Below are 22,811 nucleotides of genomic sequence, written 5' to 3'. Positions count from 1 at the left end.
AGCTTTAAATATTTTTGAATAATTGAACTCAATGTGTTGATACTTTAATTTAAAAAAATATATATATAATTTCTATGATAAATGATTTTTTTTATATACACATGGATTATAAAATAAAAATTTCCAAATTCAATTTTTTTTCATTTGTAGCCTTTTAAATTCAATATAAAATGTTGGTTTTTTGGAACCACCGTGATTGGCTGAAACTTCTCTGTACTCTATTTTATCATCATTTTTTCATTGAATTTAAAAGACTACGAATTTAAAAAAAGAATTAGAAATTTGTGAATTTGATTTTGAAATGACTGGAATATCAATTACTTTAAAACAAACTAATTCAGTTAGAAATATGAACATGTATTAATACAAGCATTTAAAAATGTATAAATTAAACCTTTCAATTTCCAAATTATAAAAAAAAAAACATTTGAATAATCTGGGTCAAGGTGACCCAAAGGCCGGAAAACAAATGTGTCTGTGGTATCCCTTGTGATGTCTCTGGGTCAAGGTGAAAGACCTCCACCACTGCACATGTATTTATGGACACATTTGTATCTTCGGGCCTTCGGGTCACCTTGACCCTGAGGTCACACAAGGGTTAAATGACACGGATATACTTCCATAAGATAAGCATCAAGATTCCAGATGTTTGAATCGACGGAGAGAAGATGAGTTTGTGTGGATGTCGAGGTGGACGAGGCTGGGACGACCCCTGCTGGCAGTTTTTTCTCTGAAATACTAAAAGATATCAACGGATCCAAGATAGTCAGTCGACCATTAAGAACACTTAATGTGAGACATTTATAGTTGTCGGAAGCAACCCTTAATCTTTCAGGTTGACTTTTGGGGCATGAAGAATGAGATTTTCCACATTCTTGGAAAACTGAATGTGACGTCATGAGATCAACAACATGAGCTTCTGAGGGTCGACCGGAGATCCTGGTGGGAAGTGACGTCTAGATGTGACATCGATTGAGTGGATCTGATTCACTTTTCAAACTAACCAAGTAATCAATCAAAACATTACGCAATAATGCAGCTACAAAGTTGCTGCGGCTTGAGGGAAGATTTGTTCGTTAACTTGTTTGGGATATATTTGGCTCCGACATGTGGTCATTGTTTAACTGAGTTACGTCAATCAATCAATCAATCGGCGTCACTTGATGAGGTTCAAAAGAGAGTCAACTGATATTTAGAGTTCTAGGAAGAAAACTGAAGAAGCTTCTGGGATGAGGAGTGATACGTCTTCCTAGAACTCTACACAGTACAGTTGACTCTCTTTTGATCCTCTTGGATAAACTTGTCGACGCCAATCAGACTGTAATGTTTGGGATTCTCACCAGTTAATGACCAGCTTGTGTGTTCAGAACCTTTTTGATTCATCCAGAACCATTTGTTTTTTTGTTGTCTCCGGATATTTAATGTGCAATAAGCTGGATATTATGATGGTGTAATAACAAGGTTGAGTACTCCACTCTGGTGTTGTGATAGTGTAGTAACAAGTATATATGTGTAGTATTGTCCAGTACTTGACTCTGGTGTTGTGATAGTGTAGTAACAAGAATATATGTGTAGTATTGTCCAGTACTTGACTCTGGTGTTGTGATAGTGTAGTAACAAGAATATATGTGTAGTATTGTCCAGTACTTGACTCTGGTGTTGTGATAGTGTAGTAACAAGTATATATGTGTAGTATTGTCCAGTACTTGACTCTGGTGTTATGATAGTGTAGTAACAAGAATATATGTGTAGTATTGTCCAGTACTTGACTCTGGTGTTGTGATAGTGTAGTAACAAGTATATATGTGTAGTATTGTCCAGTACTTGACTCTGGTGTTGTGATAGTGTATTAACAAGTATATATGTGTAGTATTGTCCAGTACTTGACTCTGGTGTTGTGATAGTGTAGTAACAAGAATAAATGTGTAGTATTGTCCAGTACTTGACTCTGGTGTTGTGATAGTGTAGTAGCAAGGATATATGTGTAGTATTGTCCAGTACTTGACTCTGGTGTTGTAGTATTTACAGACCACATGACTCTTGACGAAGTCGTAACTGCTTTCATTTGTTTTCAAACCAAAATATTTCCAAACATCAGCTTTAAAAGCTGCTGGACTCACTGTATCCTCTCGTCCTCAGTTAGGCAAGGATCTGGCAGGATTTAATTGTTCCTTTAGCTGCAGAGGATGTAAGACGTCTGCCATCTAGCGGCAAGAAGTGTCATTGCAACATAATTGTTAGTAATGTTAATTAACAGACAGCATTAATATTTGCATATAAATGATTTAAAAAAATATAAAAATAAAAATAAAATAAAAAAGGGTGCACAGTGGTGCAGTGGTTAGCAAGAATGTTGCTGTTTCACTTCCAGGCTAGTGACCTTTCTGTGTGTAGTTAGTATGTTTCTCCCAGTGTTGTGTGGGTTTACTCCGGACACTCCGGTTTCATCCCACAGTCCAAAAACATACAGAGGTTGATTGGGAACTTTGGGAAATTGTCCGTATGTATGAGTGTGTTTGTGAATGGTTGTCTATCTTTGTGTGTCCTGAGACAGACTGGTGTCCTGACCAGGGTGTCCCCTGCCTCTCGCCCAATGAAACTGGGCCAGACTCCAGTGTCCCCTCGACCCCCATAAGGGATAAAGCGGAATTAATGATAAAAAATATATTTATTTTATTTTTTACACACATTATTGAACTATAAATCATAAAAATAAAGAGAAAATAATATGTGTATTTTTCTTCAACATTTTCTATTTTTCTATCAACCCTGATAAAAAATGAAATGCATATAAATAGACAAGAATGGCAGATATCCACAATAAAAATCACAAAAAAAAAATTGATCCAGAATCAAATGTGTGCAGAAAAAAAATGCTTGAAGAAGTCAGAAATGAATCTCCTCTATATCTCCTCCACCGTCTGCAGACTGGAGCAGGAAAAGGCTGGTCTGCAGAAGAAGCTGAAGGTTCAAGGAGGGACCGCGGGTCATGTGACCAGCCTCCAATCCAGTGTGGTGCAAAAAGAACTGGAGCAACTGAAGAAAACCAACGTGGACCTCGAGAGGCAGATCCAGGATATGAGGTAATTGGCTTCGCATGGTTGGAGATCACGACGACCGCGATCCGCCTCATAAAAGATTGAGAAGGAAAGGAAGCAGCGAAATAAACAGAGGGAATTATATCGTATCAAAGCATTCGATCCTAAAGCATTAGCGAAGCCGTGGACATAAATATAAGTGGCTGTGAGATCATGTGTGAAATTGTGCAGAGCTGAGCTTATACTGATGCCTTCATCGTCCAGTCGAGTCATTCCCTCATAACTCACGGGTCTGTTCTCAATCAAGCCACGAACGAAAGAGTCTGTTGTGGAGAAACAATCGTCGCACCATCGCTAATGAACACAAGCCATTAATGCTGTATGACTTCCCTTTAACTTCCCATTTTTAAATCTTTTTTTAATGCATTTATATCAATGCTGCAGGCACAGGTTGATAATAGATCAATAAACTTCAATTCCAAGAATTGTATTTATTTTTAGCTTTAACTATTTAATCGTTTTATTTAAAAAATATATATTATTGTGTTATTTATAATTATTATTTATAAATGATCTGTAAATAAAAGCAGTCGCACAGCATTTCTAGAAGGTTTAATGAAGGTGAAGAAAACCAACAGCTATGACAAAAATGCTGCTGATTCCATGAAACTAGATCATTAACTGAAAAAAGCTTGCCAAAGAAAATAGCAGGGCTGATTTCAATTGTGTTTAATATGAAAACATAATGATGTTCAACAGGTGGAGCTTATTTGAAGATCAAGGCATCATGACGTTGCATATGCCGACTGTGTATTCGTCCTTGGAAGAGAGAGTAATATTCAAGATTCTGTTCAAAAGAAGAGCGTTCTTTAAACAAGACATTAATAAAAGACTGGGAAACCAATACAGAAGTGCAGACAATGAAAGGCTAAGGCCCATTGTGAAAAAAAAAGCACATTTCAAAACATTTCCTGAAGCCGTTACAATTTGCCAAAGAACACATTGACTGGCCTAAAAAGAACGCTGAATATTTTGTGATGGTGTTCAGGAACCATTAATAGATTCTGATCCACAGAACTCAGACATTTATCATTGGAAGCAGCAAAATGTTATTTTCATGCAATGATAATTTCACATGTTTTGTACTGCTTGTCATGATGATCTCAAGCGAAACCCAAGGTTTTAAACCCACTTAGATCTTTGCACAGTCAGGTCTTGATCAAAAACCTTGGCGTTCCCACCATTGCTTCATCCTTGAAAAACATCAAATCTTGAGCTTTGACAACTTTGATAAGGTTCTCCAACATCTGTCTGGTACATAAAGTCCTGCATGATGCTGCCCCTCCTCCCCTGAAGACCTTTACACAGCCATGCTCTCAACCTACGAGCAGAGCTTTAAGGTCAGAGTCCAGGGGCGACTGCAATGTTCCCAAAAGAAAGTCTGCGTTCTCTCGATCAGCCTTTTCATACAAAGGCATCAAAGAATGGAACGAGCTCCAGACAATCTAAGGAACAAAGCAGATTTTTGTCGCTTCCCACGGGCTGTCAAAGACTGGCTTTTAGACCCCCAGTCCTAATAGTACCAGACGGGTATTTGGCCATCATTGACATTATAAGATTGTACTGTGTTTTTGTATATTATTGTGTTTTTGCTTTATTTGTATTTCATGTATTATGTAAACTGTCTGCATCTTTGTTGAGGACTACAAATGGAAAGTAGCATCTTGTGCTAAATCTAGTGCAGCATCTATTTAATGGAACTGCACCTTTGAAATGAACTGAAGTGAAATGATCAGAGCCCGAGCTGGGGTGTAAGTCTGGATCAGATGGTTGATGGAAGGTCTGACCATGAATAGATCTGAAAGTAAAAAACAGAATTTTAAAATGATCCTGAAAGAAACGGTATAACGAGGATCGAAGGATTTTAATATTTGTTTCTCACAAAAACATTAAAACTAAAGAATATAGTCATGAAAATTACAATTTTTTGGTGTTTTATATTCTTCAACCTATTTTTTATAATGTAATTATAAGTGTATTATTTAATGTTATTATTAAGAATTTTTCTGTGTGTTAATATTTTATGCTTACTATAAATGCCTTACTTTTCTGTTAATGTTTGAACAGTTTTTTTGTCATATAAATAGTATTTTATCTTAATGTGTGGTTTTAACACATTAAAACCAAAGAATATACACATCATTATGTGTTTGTTTAGTGTCTTGTATTGAATCATTATGAACATCTTCGGTGCAGACGGCAACAGGCGTCATCGTGCGATGCTGTCGTGGAGGATCAGAAGAACGGAGACCTGGAGGAAAGACCGGAGAACCCGAACACCAAAGAGGCAACTTCCCGACCCTCGGTGAGTGATACCCCACCAGTGTCGATACTGAACATGATCTTTTTCACAGAGTAAATGAGACGATTAATCGAGCGCTTTTTCTCGTCCTTTTGACGTTTTGTTCGTCTCCTTCTTTTCATGTCCTTGGATCGAATGTGTGACAAAGATCAAGTCTAAGTCTTTGGTTGGGATGTTTTCTTGCACTTTCGATGTCGCCGATCGTTTAGCGTCCGAGTCGAGCAGTCGCTCGCTCAGCCCTGAGGATCTCGGGGTCGCCATTGATCATCAGCCAGTGGAGGACCAACGAGCAGAGGGACGTTCAGTCGGTACCGGCCCGAGTCCACCGAGTATTGATGGGACGGGAAAGGGAAAGGAAAAAGGAAGCGATGAAGAGGAAGAGGCGGATGGATTGAAAGAGGACACTCAGGAGTGCGAAGAAAAGCAAACTGAGTCACGCACGGAGGAGGATTCCGAGATCCCCACGGAGACGGCAAAAGAAGAGTGTCCACCTACAGATCCTGACGAGATGCTCGTTGATACTGAAGATCCAGATAAGAACCTCGAGGCTCTTCTGTCTCCGCAACCAGATGTGGACCAGAGCAATGTAGCAGCACGTCGACAGAAGACCGTCACTGTGAATGCTAGAGTAAAACATGGCGGCAGTGGTAGATATCTGAAGGTACATCAGGCTGCCCACGTGTCTTCTAGCTGTAGCCGTCAGATCCATGAGTGTCACTAGGAGAAGCTTCCGCCCCTGTTGTCGTGATCCTCGACTCACTCGTCGGTTCAACCTTGGTTGACGGGATTCGAAACTTTCTTCCAGACTTCCGGCCGTGGAACCGGAACGCCGACGCAGAGAGAGCCGGAGATCCAGAAGGAGAATCGTAAGCTGGCGTCTGAGATCCTGGGGCTTCGCCTGCAGCTCCAGCAGGTCCACGAAGAAGTTCCAAGACTCAAGGTCAGGTGGATTCATGAGCTTCTAGGAGAGAAGAATCTTGTGGTCGCGTCAATGATGGTGAAAACGTTTTACTGCACACATGACAAAATATAATTAGGGTTCCTGTTCATCCTTAAGTTAGTAACGAGAAATACTACTTCATATCATCTGGAGTTATAAAACAATTAATATAAAAGTAAAGTAATAAAACAATTTCCCGAAGGAGACCTTCTGAGGGATCAATAAAGTTTTACCTTACCTTACCTTACCTTAGTTTGACCTCAATGGCATCAGTGCATTGTCTCTAGAAAGGAAGCAGAAGTTATCAAATACTTAGACGCATCGAAAAACCCAACTCTGGATCGTTTAGATGGTTATTGACTTGGCTGTTGTTTTCATGGGGGTCTTCTGCCCCCCTTGAAATCCCTTTCCCTTGAAATGGTCGAGTTGCCCCTCCCCCCCTTAAACCTACACTGATAGGTCAGTAGTCTACATGATCATTTTCAAGATTTTTATTTTTATTTTCATGGGGGTCTTCTGGCCCCATTTCTGCCCCCTTACAATTAACAAACTGAAATTACGGAAATCTACCCTATTATGTAATACATGTGGTTTAAATTACATCAACATTTGACACATTTATATTTTCATGGGGGTTGTCGCCCCCCTTTTTTCCCCCATTGAGAAGCTAAAATACTGGAAATCTACCTTATTTGGTATCAGTAATAAATGTCATCATAAATGGACATATTTTAATTTCCATGGGGGTCTTTTGCCCCCCTTCCCCTTGAACTGATCAAGTTAACCCCCACCCCCATCCTCTTCTGATGTTCCTATTTTATTTTGATTATTTTTAATGAAAAATTGCTGTATTTGCTGTGGATAATTTGGAAAAAAAAAAAAATTCCCGAAGGAGACCTCCTGAGGGATCAATAAAGTTCTACCTAACCTAACCTAACATAGTTGTCATTAGTCAACATCAGTCGTCCCCAAACCAGCTACCATGCCGCACAGAAAGAAAGAAAAAAGTGCTATTTATTATTTCTCTGATATAATGTGAGCGAGTGACTCTCGACTAGTGAGAAGGAGTCAAACACAAACTCTAGAAAACTCCTGGTTCCATATAAATAATGATCACACATCGGCTCAAATTCTCTAAAACTCAGGAGACGCAAACGTACAGAACACCATCGTCGGCATACAGTCAAACATACACAGATGCAAATACACAACATTAAGGTAGAACTTTATTGATCCCTCAGGAAGTTGTTTTTTTTTTTCCAATAGCCACAGCAAATACAGCTATTTTTCACAAAAAGTAATTCAAAACAAAATAAGAACAAGAACAAAGAGAAAGAACAAGATGATGACACTGCAGAAAACTGACCAGAAACTGTTTCCTTCAACTGAGAAAAATCTCTAAACTTAGGAAAATGTTGTCGGAACATGATCTGGATCTTATAATCCATGCGTTTGTTTCTTCTCGTCTGGACTATTGTAACAGTTTGTTTTCATGTCTTAACAAGAAGGATGTGTCTCGTCTGCAGTTGATTCAGAACTCTGCAGCCAGAATTCTGACCCGCCCTAGTAGAAGAACTCACATTTCTCCTCCAAACTCTTCACTGGCTTCCAGTTTCTTTCAGGATCAACTTTAAAATTCTGGTTCTTATTTTCAGATCTATTCATGGTCAGGCTCCTCCTTACATCACTGATCTGATCCAGCCTTACACCCCAGCTCGGGCTCTGAGGTCTGTGGATCAGAATCTACTGATGGTTCCTCGCACACGGCTCAGGACCAGAGGAGAGAAATCTTTTCAGGCTGTTGCTCCTAAGCTTTGGAACGATCTTCTCTCTCTTTGCGCTTGATGGATCTACTGACTCCTTTAAGAAACATCTTAAGACGTTCTTATTTGTTCAGGCTTTTCCTTGATTTTCTGGAACTCCTGTGTTGTTCTCAGTATTATCTTGATCTTTAAAGTATATACTTTTTTGAGTATTGTTTTGATTGTTTAACAATTTGTGACCCTGGTCTGGAAAAGCGCTTTATAAATAAATCTTACTTACTTACTTACTTACAATCTAAGTCTAAAGATAAAGTTAAAGAACATAGATCAAAGAAAAATAAAAAAGACAAAGACTAACATAGAACAGAACATCATGATACTTTTACTCCACTCCTGCCCCCAAACTCAGAATTGTACAATTTAATAGCCCGAGGAATGATTGAGTCCCTGAGTCTATTTGTTTTGCACCTGGGAAGCAGCATTCGTTTACTCAATCTGCTTCTCTGCCCACTGATGACATGTTGTCGTCATGTAATGCTCAGCTTATCACATGTTGTTGTAACCAGTCCAGAGTTGATGGTTATTGACTCGGCTTGACGTTGCGTCAACAGGATGAAATCGCCGACCATAAAGAAACGTGCGGCGCGCTGAAGAAGGAGATCAAGGAGCTGGAGAAGGAGTTGACTCATGTTCGAGGAGTACGTCAACATCTCCGTCCTCATGTCTGTGGATGAAGGCTTCAGTCATGTGACTCTCCTCAGGCCGGCCAGAGCGGCAAGACGGTGCCCGAGCTGGAGAAGACGGTGGGTCTGCTGAAGAAGGTGGCGGAGCGACTGCAGAGGGAGAACGAGTCGCTGAAGAGGTCCAGCGCGTCTGCCAATCAGGAGAAGGTGTCTTCGCTGGAGCAGGAGCTGAAAACTCTCAAGGTCTCGGTTTCTGCTTCTTCTTCTCTCGATATGAACGCTCGTCGTGAATCACGTCGTACGTCTCCTCCACCAGTCGGACCACGAGAAGCTCAAAGACCAGAGCGAAGCCGAGCTCAGGTCCAAACTCACCTCCAAGACCAAAGGGATGGAGAAGATCGTGATGGAAAACGAGCGTCTTCGTAAAGATATTAAAAGGGTGAGTTCATTCTTTACTTTCAGATGGTGTTTTTTATTGACTTCATACAATAGAAATTTAAAAGTGAAAAAAATTAAATTGGGAGATAAGAGAAGGTTGAGCAAAATTAATTAATTAAAATCAATTTAATTGAAATATATATATATAATATATCGTATTTTTAATTTTAAGGGGTCTTGATCCCCCTTAAATTTACCAGAGGAGCTGAAATTGTGAATCTCTTCTTCACTTTTTATGTAAAACATACAGTTTCCGTTTCATCAAAATTGGACATGTTTGAATTTTCATGGGGGTCTTGTGCCCCCCTTTCTCTTGAGCTGATGAAGTCACCCCTCCCCCAAACCTTCACAGAGAGTAGTCTACATGATTTTCAAAACATTTTGTCTTCACAAAAATAGGATGTAATTGAGTTTTCAGGGGGGTCCTTTGGTCCCCTTTCAATTAAAGGAAGGAGCTGAAGTAGAGGAAGTCTACCTTACTTGCTATGTAGTAGATGGGGTTTATATTATATATATATGAACCCTGTACAACGGGCGTCTATTCTAGGGCCGTTACTTTTCAGCTTGTACATCAACGATCTACCCTCCATCTGTGAGGATGTGGAGGTCTTGATGTACGCTGATGATAAGGTCTTCTTGACACACGGCTCCGACGCAAATTGTGTAGCAGCGAGACTCTACAGCGATGAAGAGAGCAACTGAGTGTCTTGACAGGTCCTTACACTGGACACGGAGAAGACGGTCTCGATGTCCTTCTCCAAACAGACCAATGCAGTGTCCTTTCAAATATCTATGTGGAGGAAGTGAAATACTTGGGTGTCGTTTTGGACCCTACACTTAATTTGAAAAAACATGTGAAAAAAGGTCTGCAATGTGTTAAAAATGTAACATTGCCAACTTTAAACTCATCAGGAGCTCCTTATCATTGGAAGCAGCAAAATGTTATTTTCATGCAATGATAATTTCACATTTTTTGTACTGCTTGTCATCATGATCCCAAGAGAAACCCATAGTTTTAAACCCACTTAGATCTTTGCACAGTCAGGTCTTGATCAAAAACCTTGGCGTTCCCACCATTGCTTCATCCTCGAAAAAGACAAATCTTGAGCTTTGACAACTTGATAAAGTTCTCCAACATCCATGTGATAAAGTCCTGCATGATGCTGCCCCTCCTCCCCTGAAGACCTTTACACAGCCATGCTCTCGACTTACGAGCAGAGCTTTAAGGTCAGAGTCCAGGGGCGACTGCAATGTTCCCAAAAGAAAGTCTGCGTTCTCTCGATCAGCCTTTTCATACAAAGGCATCAAAGAATGGAACAAGTTCCAGACAATCTAAGGAACAAATCATTGCTTCTCACAGGATGTCGAAGAATGGCTTCTAAAACCACCAGTCCTAATAGTACCAGACAGTTATTTGGCCATCATTGACATTATTAGATCTTACTGTCGTTACGTAAACTGTCTGCATCTTTGTCGAGGACTACAGCTGGAAAGTGTTAAATTGTGCTAAATCTGGTGCAGCATCTTTTTAATGGAACGCCACCTTTGAAATAAACTGAACTGAAGGCAATCATGGGGGTCTTTCGCCCCCTTCGCTCCCCATTACAATCAACAAAATGGACCTAATTTTCGGAAATCTCCTTTACTTGGTTTGTCATAAATGTGGTTTAAATTGTATTATAAAAGGACACGTTTTAATTTTAACGGGGATCTTCTGCCCCCTTGAAATCCCCCCCCCCTTAAACCTACACTGATAGGTCAGTAGTCTACATGATCATTTTCAAGATTTTTTTTTTATTTTCATGGGGGTCTTCTGGCCCCATTTCTGCCCCCTTACAATTAACAAACTGAAATTACGGAAATCTACCCTATTATGTAATACATGTGGTTTAAATGACATCAACATTTGAAACATTTATATTTTCATGGGGGTTGTTGCCCCCCTCGCCATGCTGAAATACTGGAAGTCTACCTTATTTAGTATTTTTATAAATGTCATTATAAATGGACGTATTTGAATTTTCATAGTCCCTAGTTCCTTGACCTGATCCAGGTACCCTCCCCCCAGAAACACAGAGGTCATTAGTCAACATCAGTCGTCCCCCAAACCGTCGGGACTGGTACTCGTTCATAGTAACAATGATCACACATCGGTTCACATTCTCTAAACGTCAGGAGACGCACACGTACAGAACAACATCGTCTGCATACGATCAAACATACACAGATGCAAATACACAACATGTTGTGGTAACCAGTCCAGAGTTCCTTCGGAGTCAGCGTTTTTTTCATGCACTTCATCGAACAACCTTGAGGTCATAGTTCGCGTCGGTTCTCAGGAAGTGGAGGCAGCCGAGCGCCTGCGAGCGACGAAAACGACCCTGGAGGTGAACCACGAGAGGCTTGAAGGTCAACTGGAGGACACGAAGAAGAGACTCCGGGAGGTTCTGACCAAACCCGCTCCCGAAGGAGCAGACCGGAGGACCCTGAAGTCCTCGGTCGTATCGAGGTGCGCCGACTCTGATTGAATCGAGGTGTTGAAGATGTACGAGAAGTTTTTTCTTTCTTTCCGTCTGAAGGATGTTTGAGAACAAGATGAAGGAGCTGGAGCAGGAGCTGGACGTGAAGACCTGCAGCTTGACGGAGCTGAAGAAAGAGTTGAAAGAGGTGAAGCAGAGCGAGGAGAGCGCTCGGGTCGGCATCCGCAAACTTGAAGACCAGGTACGAAGATCTCGCCAGATCATTCCTCACGTCTTCATCCGGTCCAGGACGAGGTGTTTCTACTCTTTGACACATTTGGCTTCGATGTGTTTGGAAGAAACGAGCGTAACTGAGGACGGAGCCGACGTTTGAGGTTCTTCATCGCAGATGTTTGACGATGACTTTGTCGTGTTTACAGTTGGAGCTGATGAAGAAGTTTCCAGATGCTTCACACTCGGAGACCAAAGAGCTTCTCAGTCTCCGGTACAAACCATTGTTTCCCAAAACTCTCCTGAAGTCAAATGAATGATGAGCATTAGTTCGACTAAAAACAGGTTCTTGCTCCACAGACCCTTGGAATGTCGGAATTCTATTCATGTAGCGACATTTAGAGAAAAAACACAAAGTTAAAAAGCCATGACCAGATAAAAACACAAAGTTAAGTTAAGTGCATGAAGAACACAACTAGTTGAGGTATATTTTTGTGTCAAGAGTTACAGGCTTGAGGGAGAATATGTGCTTTTAAAACATCAAGAACCTCAATCAATATAACAGAATTTTTTTTTTATTTTATTTTATTCGGCACCAGTTTAGGCTCCCGGACCAGAGGTTGGGGATTATGGGTGTGGAAAAAAACCTTGCAAATCATAGATTTTTTTTTTTTCCATAGACCTTTATATTAAATTTTGATTTAGACAAAAATAATTTCATTATATTCGAATAAATTCGATTTATCTTTTTTAATTTAACTTTATTTAATCACAGTGTTTGTTCATCTGTGTTGTAATTCCGCTCCCAGCTGCTAGATGGCAGAAGTCATTACGTCCTGAAGTCACGCGAGATCTGGCGATGACTGAGGACGAGAGGATACTGTGGAATCTTAAATCCGATGTTTGGACATATTTTTGTTTTAATATTTATTCAACCAAAAGAGGAAAAAGAAATCACAAGATGTCACTAAGGATCTGTGTCCCCGAACATGTTTACGAAAAAGATGTATCGAAATACATCGTGAGACGAGTCGTAATATTTTCTCAAGTCACGATGTGCTGGACTCAAACCAAAGTCGGTGTGTCTTCACGATCAGGTCGGCCTGTGACGACCTGCGGCGGGAAAACGCCGAGTTACAACAGGAAGTCGACGGCGAGCGACAGAAGGAGGCGACGACGAGACCAGGTGAGTCGTGTTACAGGTGGTTTCTGTTTATTCTCTTGAGGGGACAGTCGTTGAAAACACTTGTACAAATAAATAAACAAAATAATATCACCTTAAAGGTATCGTTTGAAGACATTATCTTGACCTGACGATATAAAAAACAAACAGAATTTTAGCGTTAAATGTCAAGACCAGATGGAAAAAGCTCTGGGAAACTAACCAGGATAATGAAAATACTGTTTAAACGGACGTTGGGTTCTTCATACGATATAAAAGAGTTCAGTGTTTGATCACAGTCATTGTTGAAGAAACATCTTGTTGAAGTCTCTGAAGGCGTTGCATTGTGGGAAACGTCGGCTCAAAGTGAACCACTGGAAGAGTTTTGTCGCGGAAACGTTGTCCACGTCTTTCCTCTGCGTCTCCAGACCACAGGAAGCAGGTTCTGCAGGCGGAGAACAACAAACTCCACTTCGAAGTCCAGAAGCTGCGCAAGGAGCTGGAGAGCTTCGACCCGACCTTCTTCGAGGAGATCGAGGACTTGAAGTACAACTACAACGTGGAGGTGAAGAAGAACATTTTGCTGGAGCAGCGGCTGAAGAAGGTTTGTGAGGAGTTCGGGGTCGAGGCTGGGCTGCCGCACGTGTCCATCAACTGACCTGCAGTGGTCAGTGTATAACAACAACTGTTTACAAGTTTGTAGAAAGTTCTTCCAAGTTTACGTTTCTTCAAAGATTCTTTCTCGTAGAACTCAAGTCGCCTCAAACATGCCAAACATTTTTGAACTGAATCACGAGTCGCGAGCGTGAAACTGTGGCACAAAAAGAACCTTTATGTGAATAGTTTGGATGTTTAAAGATAGATCCGTCGAGACCTTGTCTTCGAAGATCCTCCGGGTTCTATTGGACCAGGAAGAAGAACGTTCTTAAAGCTAGAAGGTTTTTTGTTGTAGAAGAATCTATTTTGAGACACTTTGTATTTCTTTTTCAAAATAAACGATCACATGTTAACGTTGTAGTTTTCATATCAACAGTCGCCGATGCTACGCAAGCTGCCCACGTTTGGCGGCGTCACGCCAAGTCAGGCCTGCAGACTGGAAGAGTTCTGGAATCATGGCAGTGCAGAGGTTGTGTCTTGTGTTCAAGGCTGGTACTGCACGTCCTGCAGGCGCCTGAACTTGCGTCCGTTCATCCTGGAGAAACGTTCCATCAGGTCGTCGCTGAACTCCCCGGCGGGTCGATCCACGCACACGTCCACAGGTTTGCTGCCCAGGAAGGTTTCTGCTCCTCCGGGCCACGACAGGTTCAGGTGATGACGATGAAGCTGCAGACGAACGACACCATAGTTCAGTCCCTGAACACAACGTTTGGACCTCAGAGAACATTTCAAAACACAGGTGTTTGAATCGAATACATTCATGAAGCTTCACGAGGTCAGATGTTAGTGGATGTATTGACAAGAAACAGGCGAAATGTATCTTGATACAGTAGATACGCTATGTTGTGATACTGTAGTAACAAGTATATACGTGTAGTATTGTCCAGTACTTGACTCTGGTGTTGTGATCGTGTAGTAACAAGTATATATGTGTAGTATTGTCCAGTACTTGACTCTGGTGTTGTGATAGTGTAGTAACAAGGATATATGTGTAGTATTGTTCAGTACTTGTCTCTCGTGTTGTGATACTGTAGTAACAAGTATACATGTATAGTATTGTCCAGTACTTGACTCTGGTGTTGTGATAGTGTAGTAACAAGGATATATGTGTAGTATTGTCCAGTACTTGACTCTGGTGTTGTGATAGTGTAGTAACAAGGATATATGTGTAGTATTGCCAAGTACTTGACTCTGGTGTTGTGATCGTGTAGTAACAAGAATATATGTGTAGTATTGTCCAGTACTTGACTCTGGTGTTTTGATAGTGTAGTAACAAGGATATATGTGTAGTATTGTCCAGTACTTGACTCTGGTGTTGTGATAGTGTAGTAACAAGTATATATGTGTAGTATTGTCCAGTACTTGACTCTGGTGTTGTGATCGTGTAGTAACAAGTATATATGTGTAGTATTGTCCAGTACTTGACTCTGGTGTTGTGATAGTGTAGTAACAAGGATATATGTGTAGTATTGTCCAGTACTTGACTCTGGTGTTGTGATAGTGTAGTAACAAGTATATATGTGTAGTATTGTCCAGTACTTGACTCTGGTGTTGTGATAGTGTAGTAACAAGGATATATGTGTAGTATTGTCCAGTACTTGACTCTGGTGTTGTGATAGTGTAGTAACAAGGATATATGTGTAGTATTGTCCAGTACTTGACTCTGGTGTTGTGATAGTGTAGTAACAAGGATATATGTGTAGTATTGTCCAGTACTTGACTCTGGTGTTGTGATAGTGTAGTAACAAGGATATATGTGTAGTATTGTCCAGTACTTGACTCTGGTGTTGTGATAGTGTAGTAACAAGGATATATGTGTAGTATTGTCCAGTACTTGACTCTGGTGTTGTGATAGTGTAGTAACAAGGATATATGTGTAGTATTGTCCAGTACTTGACTCTGGTGTTGTGATAGTGTAGTAACAAGGATATATGTGTAGTATTGTCCAGTACTTGACTCTGGTGTTGTGATAGTGTAGTAACAAGGATATATGTGTAGTATTGTCCAGTACTTGACTCTGGTGTTGTGATAGTGTAGTAACAAGTATATATGTGTAGTATTGTCCAGTACTTGACTCTGGTGTTGTGATAGTGTAGTAACAAGGATATATGTGTAGTATTGTCCAGTACTTGACTCTGGTGTTGTGATAGTGTAGTAACAAGGATATATGTGTAGTATTGTCCAGTACTTGACTCTGGTGTTGTGATAGTGTAGTAACAAGGATATATGTGTAGTATTGTCCAGTACTTGACTCTGGTGTTGTGATAGTGTAGTAACAAGGATATATGTGTAGTATTGTCCAGTACTTGACTCTGGTGTTGTAGTATTTACAGACCACATGACTCTTGACGAAGTCGTAACTGTTTTCATTTGTTTTCAAACCAAAATATGTCCAAACATCAGCTGGAGTCAACTGTATCCTCTTGTCCTCAGTAATCACTGGGATCTCGCAGGATTTTGTTGCAATGGACATGATGGCTGCTGCCATCTAGTGGCTGCACATCAACGAAAGGGAAATATCGCATCGTTTTCCTTCTCTAAAAATTAACGCAATTCAAGACGCAAATATTGAATATCGAACACATTTCTAATATCGTTCAGCCCTACTTTCAAACCAAGAGTGTGAAACGGCTGCAGATCAAACCCGTGAGTCTCGCTGCGATGACGACTTTTCCTTCTCACGACCCTTGACCCGTTCATATCCACGAGGGTCACTTTCTCCACACGGTCTCGTCCGTCGACATGAGACCATCTATCATCTCCTTATCCAGTTCACCATATTCACCGAGGCGCTGGCGGCGAGTTCCCAAAACTGAAGCGAGAATATTTGAGCGTCGTCCAAGTCTGAGGAGAACAAACTGCGAATCTGAGCCGATATCAGGAAACCAGTTTGTTTATCTTATCACGGTTTTGATTACATTGAATTGGAATTCCGCTTGAAATATCTCAAACTTTAAGAGCCAGGAAAAGTATTGAGGATTTATGTGGCGAAAGAAAACATTTTTCTCACAGTATCTCTAATCAGATGTTCAGATGATGATCATGTTTTGATTCCTGCATCATCGCTCCCACAAACACCGACTGACACTTTCGCACAAACCTTGAGCAGAGTTCCGTCGCCGCAGTGCCACACGATTCCCTCCACGTTTCCTCCCGGGCCGCCCTGGAACCAGGCGAGCAGCCGCTGGAGCTCCACGGGTGGAGGGTTCTTGGCCAGGATGCTGCCGTGAGGCACCAGGAAGTGAAGCGGCTCTTTCTTGGAGCCCAGACCTGTCGAGAGTCCTCGTCAAGAACCGCAGTTATAGGACTTTAAGGTGCATCAGAATTTATGGTGTTAAGAAGCAGTATCGATAGCCTAGCAGAGTAATACTGCGGAAATTCACTAAATACTACGTAGCCAAGTGGAGTAACACTGCGGAAACTCACTAAATACTACGTAGCCAAGCGGAGTAATTTAAAATTTAAAATACTGCAGAGCCTTACAGATTAATACTGATGACTCACAAAGTAATACTGCAGAAGAGTAATACTACGGCGCCTTACAGATTAGTACGACAGACCTAACACTAGAGTAAATTCTCGGAGACTCACTAAATACTACTTAGCCAAGTGAGTAATACTGCGGAGACTCACTAAATACTGCGTAGCCAAGCGGAGTAATACTGCAGAGACTCACTAAATACTACGCAGCCAAGCGGAGTAATACTGCATAGACTCACCAAATACTAAGTAGCCAAGCGGAGTAATACTGCAGAGACTCACTAAATACTACGCAGCCAAACGGAGTAATACTGCATAGACTCACCAAATACTAAGTAGCCAAGCAGAGTAATACTGCAGAGACTCACTAAATACTACGTAGCCAAGCGGAGTAATACTGTGGAGACTCGGAAAATACTGCAGAGCCTTGCAGATTAATACTGGAGACTCGCAGAGTAATACTGTGGAGTCTTGCCGAGTAATACTACTGAGACTAGCACTAATCGTGGAGTAATACTGCAGAGCCTCACAGATTAGTACGACAGACCTAACACTTGAGTTAATACCCGGAGACTCGGTAAATACTACGAATATTCCCAAAGTAACACTACAAAGCCTTGTGGAGTAATACTGACAAAGACTCACAAAGTAATACTGCGGAGCATCATGGAGTAATACTACGACGATTCACTGAGTAATTCAGCATAACCTTGCAAAGTAATACTACAGAGACTCACTGAGTAGGACTATGGAAACTATGTGAATATATCTGCAGTAATACTACAGAGAACCGTGTTACAGCTTTGTAGTTTATGAGTTGTACGAAAACCTTTTTACATATTTTTGTTCAACGTGTACCACAGAAAACGGTCCGAGGTCAGTGAGTTCATCCATTAATACATGAGTCGAACTGTCGATTGTTGAGAAATGTAAGTATTTAAGTGCAACTTCTAGCCTGAGATTTAAGGCAAACACAGAAGAACTAGTGTCTGTTACCGTATGGGTTTGCGTTCACGTTTGTCCCGATGAGCTCCAGGGTTTGCTCCAGAAGGTCCACCAGTGGAACCGCCACGATCTCCAGCGCGTCCTCCATGTTCCCCGAGGGCCGGAGGACGAGGGCGGCGACGGCGTCCGAGTCCAGCACGGACGAGTGCCAGCAGTACTGCTTGTTGTCCTTCTCCACGGGAACCCAACCTGGATAGAACCGAGTCGGAATCCAGCTCAGTCCACACGCCTCAAATTCTCCCTGATAATAATGGACCTAAACGGCCTTCGTGATGCTTTGCCGCCCAGCCAACCCATCACAGTTGGTGATCACTTTCGACGTAGCAACATGGACGAAGAATTGAAAACACAGTATTGTATCGACCAATTAGCCACCACTAAATAGAGCAATGTGTAGAAGGGCATCATGGGAGCTCACCTAGTAAGGTGGGAGTGGTAGTTAGTCCCGCCTACTAAGTAATGTAGTTGAGTTAAAGTGTATCCGCGGTGCAAGTAAAGCATCTGTTCGTAACAAGTAGCTTTGCTGTTCCGGACCATTGTTCGCTACAACAATATGTTCAGTGTCCTGCGAGTACTGAAGCTGAACCACAGAGAGTGACGACTGCCTGAACTCTTCAGCACCGTTCAAGCTACCGATCCGTTGTTTCTGGTGCTAGTTCTAGTTAAAGTTAATGAGTCGTCGGAGACGAGCTGGAGAACCTGGAATGTGGCCCTGCTGATCTGGAACTGGATGACCGTTGAGATGTTTCACTCCGTGAGCTGGAATCCATGCGTCAGGTACCGTTTTGAAGTCTTCTTCTACATTCCAAGTGAACCCTGGAAACATGTAAATTGATGTTATCATCCAACACACACAAACACACACACACCTACACACACACACACACACACTTCAAATGAACGAAGAGACTAAACCTTTGCTGCTCTTGTTCGAGTGCTGGTACTTCTTGAATCTCTTCTCTCCTTGTTTGTTGGGTTTCCGGTCCAGTCGAGCCCAGAGCCATGGCTGCCCTGCACACACACACACACACACACACAAACATATACACACACAAACATATTCACACACAAACACACACAACATACATTTTAGTCACATCACAACTGACATACACAATTAAAGTCATTTAAAAATTCTGCATGAGGTGCAAACCCTCAACGGTGATACGATGGGTATCGTGATACAGGGACAGCGATTTAAATAAATAGATAAAGTGATAGTGTAGTAACAAGTATATATGTGTAGTATTGTCCAGTACTTGACTCTGGTGTTGTGATAGTGTAGTAACAAGTATATATGTGTAGTATTGTCCAGTACTTGACTCTGGTGTTGTGATAGTGTAGTAACAAGTATATATGTGTAGTATTGTCTAGTACTTGACTCTGGTGTTGTGATAGTGTAGTAACAAGTATATATTTGTAGTATTGTCCAGTACTTGACTCTGGTGTTGTGATAGTGTAGTAACAAGTATATACAGTGGGGGAAAAAAAGTATTTAGTCAGCCACCAATTGTGCAAGTTCTCCCACTTAAAATAATGACAGAGGTCAACTGTGAGAGACAAAATGTAAGAAAAAAAATCCAGGAATTCACATTGTAGGATTTTTAAATAATTTATTTGTAAATTATGGTGGAAAATAAGTATTTGGTCAATAACAAAAATTCAACTCAATACTTTGTAATATAACCTTTGTTGGCAATAACAGAGGTCAAACGATTACTATAGGTCTTTACCAGGTTTGCACACACAGTAGCTGGTATTTTGGCCCATTCCTCCATGCAGATCTTCTCGAGAGCAGTGATGTTTTGGGGTTGAGGTCTGGAGACTGGCTAGGCCACTCCAGGACTTTCAAATGCTTCTTACGGAGCCACTCCTTCGTTGCCCGGGCGGTGTGTTTGGGATCATTGTCATGCTGGAAGACCCACGTTTCATCTTCAAAGCTCTCACTGATGGAAGGAGGTTTTGCCTCAAAATCTCACGATACATGACCCATTCATTCTTTCCTGAACACGGATCAGTCGTCCTGTCCCCTTAGCAGAAAAACAGCCCCAATGCATGATGTTTCCTACCCCATGCTTCACAGTAGGTCTGGTGTTGTTGGGATGCAACTCAGTATTCTTCATCCTCCAAACACGACGAGTTGAGTTTATACCAAAAAGTTCTACTTTGGTTTCATCTGACCACATGACATTCTCCCAATCCTCTGCTGTATCATCCATGTGCCCTCTGGCAGACTTCAGACCTGGACATGCACTGGCTTAAGCAGGGGGACATGTCTGCAGGATTTGATTCCCTGTCGTTGTAGTTACTGATGGTAACCTTCGTTACTTTGGTCCCAGCTCTCTGCAGGTCATTCACCAGGTCCCCCCGTGTGGTTCTGGGATTTTTGCTCACCGTTCTCATGATCATTTTGACCCCACGGGATGAGATCTTGCGTGGAGCCCCAGATCGAGGGAGATGATCAGTGGTCTTGTATGTCTTCCATTTTCTGATAATTGCTCCCACAGTTGATTTTTTCACACAAAGCTGCTTGCCTATTGTAGATTCACTCTTCCCAGTCTGGTGCAGGTCTACAATTCTTTTCCTGGTGTCCTTCGACAGCTCTTTGGTCTTGGCCATAGTGGAGTTTGGAGTCTGACTGTTTCCACCATAATTTACAAATAAATTCTTTAAAAATCCTACAATGTGAATTCCTGGATTTTCACATTCTGTCTCTCACAGTTGAAGTGAACCTATGATGAAAATTACAGACCTCTGTCATCATTTTAAGTGGGAGAACTTGCACAATCGGTGGCTGACTAAATACTTTTTTGCCCGACTGTATGTATAGTATTGTCCAATACTTGACTCTGGTGTTGTGATAGTGTAGTAACAAGGATATATGTGTAGTATTGTGGAGTACTGGACTCTGGTGTTGTGATAGTGTAGTAACAAGGATATATGTGTAGTATTGTGGAGTACTGGACTCTGGTGTTGTGATAGTGTAGTAACAAGTATATATGTGTAGTATTGTCCAATACTTGACTCTGGTGTTGTGATAGTGTAGTAACAAGTATATATGTGTAGTATTGTCCAGTACTTGACTCTGGTGTTGTGATAGTGTAGTAACAAGGATATATGTGTAGTATTGTGGAGTACTGGACTCTGGTGTTGTGATAGTGTAGTAACAAGGATATATGTGTAGTATTGTCCAATACTTGACTCTGGTGTTGTGATAGTGTAGTAACAAGTATATATGTGTAGTATTGTCCAGTACTTGACTCTGGTGTTGTGGTAGTGTAGTAACAAGTATATATGTGTAGTATTGTCCAGTACTTGACTCTGGTGTTGTGATAGTGTAGTAACAAGTATATATGTGTAGTATTGTCCAGTACTTGACTCTGGTGTTGTGATAGTGTAGTAACAAGTATATATGTGTAGTATTGTCCAGTACTTGACTCTGGTGTTGTAGTATTTATAGACCACATGACTCTTGACAAAGTCGTAACTGCTTTCATTTGTTTTCAAACCAAAATATGTCCAAACATCAGCTTTAAAAGCTGCTGGACTCACTGTATCCTCTCGTCCTCAGGGACTTGTTGTCCCTTTAGCTGCAAAGGACTAATACATGCTACCTAGTGGTCAGAAGTTTAATTGCAAATTGCAAAAAAAAACTGTGAACAATTGTGTTTTTATTGTATATTTAGAAATATAATTATTTTATATCACGCACTTTATCGCAAACTCTTTTGTTTGTTTGCTTTCGTGCTCGTATAACGGTGCAGACACACACTGGGAGGGTGAGGGTGGAAAAGTTGAAATGGAAGTCCTGACGTCATCCACGTGACTCTTAAACGGTCGACCTTGAACTGGTAAACACCACGAGGACGGATCGGTTAATACAACACGGCTGATAAAATACCAAACAAGTACCGAGACCAATCCTTCAAAAGATTCTTGGATCCGGGGAGTAAATCCGGAACCACACCAGAGTCTAACAATACGTTCTTTTCCGATTATCGGAATCTCTTGGTAACCTTTCGAATGGTAATCCGTGACTCACCGTTCCGGACGCTCACGTAGCAACAGGTTCCGTCCAGCTTCTCCGTGGCGACGGCTCGCTGCACGTTCGCCGCCGCGGGGTTCAGATGTTCGGTGGCGACGACCTGGAATTCCTGGAAGCGAAACAGAGAAGAGTCTGTCGTTTTCGTTGACCTTGCGCGACCTCGGGGTGACCTCGGCGTGACCTCGGCGTGACCTCGGCGTGAAAGCGAGGGATTGAAAGTAGTTTAAAAGAAGTCGACCCTCAGGGATTATCGACTCTACGATAAAAGACATAAAATGGCCTCATTGACGCTCCTGTGAATATTTATCTTCCTGCCTGTGACCAGAAGAGAATCAGTTTAAAATAAATCATAATGTTCCGATAGTTATTCAATAAAAAAAAACAAGACTTATCTGCACCAACGATAAAGAATAAAAAAAACAAGTTAAAGATTAAATGTCTGTCATATACTGTAATTTAAAGTTTACAGCCCATTTAAAAAAGGAATTTCTTATCTTAATTTGTATCATGTGCTCGTGTGTTTACAGCACATCTTCCTCCCTCTATCT

The 22,811-nt window shown here is 41.3% G+C and overlaps 2 protein-coding genes across 5 annotated transcripts in view; one reads left to right on the top strand and one right to left on the bottom strand.

Moving 5' to 3' along the window:
* Positions 1-13,891, top strand: part of cep290 (centrosomal protein 290) — a 39,528-nt gene extending 25,637 nt beyond the window's left edge. For both annotated transcript variants that reach the window (XM_087796762.1, XM_087796761.1), the window contains 12 exons: positions 2,928-3,083; positions 5,295-5,403; positions 5,549-6,061; positions 6,206-6,340; positions 8,715-8,801; positions 8,865-9,029; positions 9,103-9,225; positions 11,564-11,733; positions 11,804-11,945; positions 12,124-12,188; positions 13,012-13,100; positions 13,505-13,891. In XM_087796762.1, coding sequence (XP_087652888.1) covers positions 2,928-3,083; positions 5,295-5,403; positions 5,549-6,061; positions 6,206-6,340; positions 8,715-8,801; positions 8,865-9,029; positions 9,103-9,225; positions 11,564-11,733; positions 11,804-11,945; positions 12,124-12,188; positions 13,012-13,100; positions 13,505-13,734 — 1,984 coding nt within the window. In that variant the 3' untranslated portion in view covers positions 13,735-13,891. The remainder of the gene's footprint in view (positions 1-2,927; positions 3,084-5,294; positions 5,404-5,548; positions 6,062-6,205; positions 6,341-8,714; positions 8,802-8,864; positions 9,030-9,102; positions 9,226-11,563; positions 11,734-11,803; positions 11,946-12,123; positions 12,189-13,011; positions 13,101-13,504) is intronic.
* Positions 13,892-14,033: 142 nt separating this feature from the next.
* The window catches only part of rlig1 (RNA 5'-phosphate and 3'-OH ligase 1), a 9,385-nt gene continuing 607 nt past the window's right edge, over positions 14,034-22,811 (bottom strand). The window contains exons 2-7 of one of the 3 annotated variants that reach the window (XM_087796763.1): positions 22,261-22,372; positions 19,134-19,229; positions 18,918-19,034; positions 18,210-18,407; positions 16,834-17,003; positions 14,034-14,429 (exon numbers count right to left, since the gene is read on the bottom strand). In XM_087796763.1, coding sequence (XP_087652889.1) covers positions 14,217-14,429; positions 16,834-17,003; positions 18,210-18,407; positions 18,918-19,034; positions 19,134-19,229; positions 22,261-22,372 — 906 coding nt within the window. In that variant the 3' untranslated portion in view covers positions 14,034-14,216. Of the gene's footprint in view, positions 14,430-16,026; positions 16,578-16,833; positions 17,004-18,209; positions 18,408-18,917; positions 19,035-19,133; positions 19,230-22,260; positions 22,373-22,811 lie in introns of those variants that run through there. The other 2 variants (XM_087796764.1, XM_087796765.1) reach the window with 2 other exon arrangements.

Source organism: Callionymus lyra, chromosome 8, assembly GCF_982586985.1.
Source record: "Callionymus lyra chromosome 8, fCalLyr1.hap1.1, whole genome shotgun sequence".
Classification (NCBI taxonomy): domain Eukaryota; kingdom Metazoa; phylum Chordata; class Actinopteri; order Syngnathiformes; family Callionymidae; genus Callionymus; species Callionymus lyra.
This window is presented reverse-complemented; position numbering and strand designations above follow the sequence as displayed.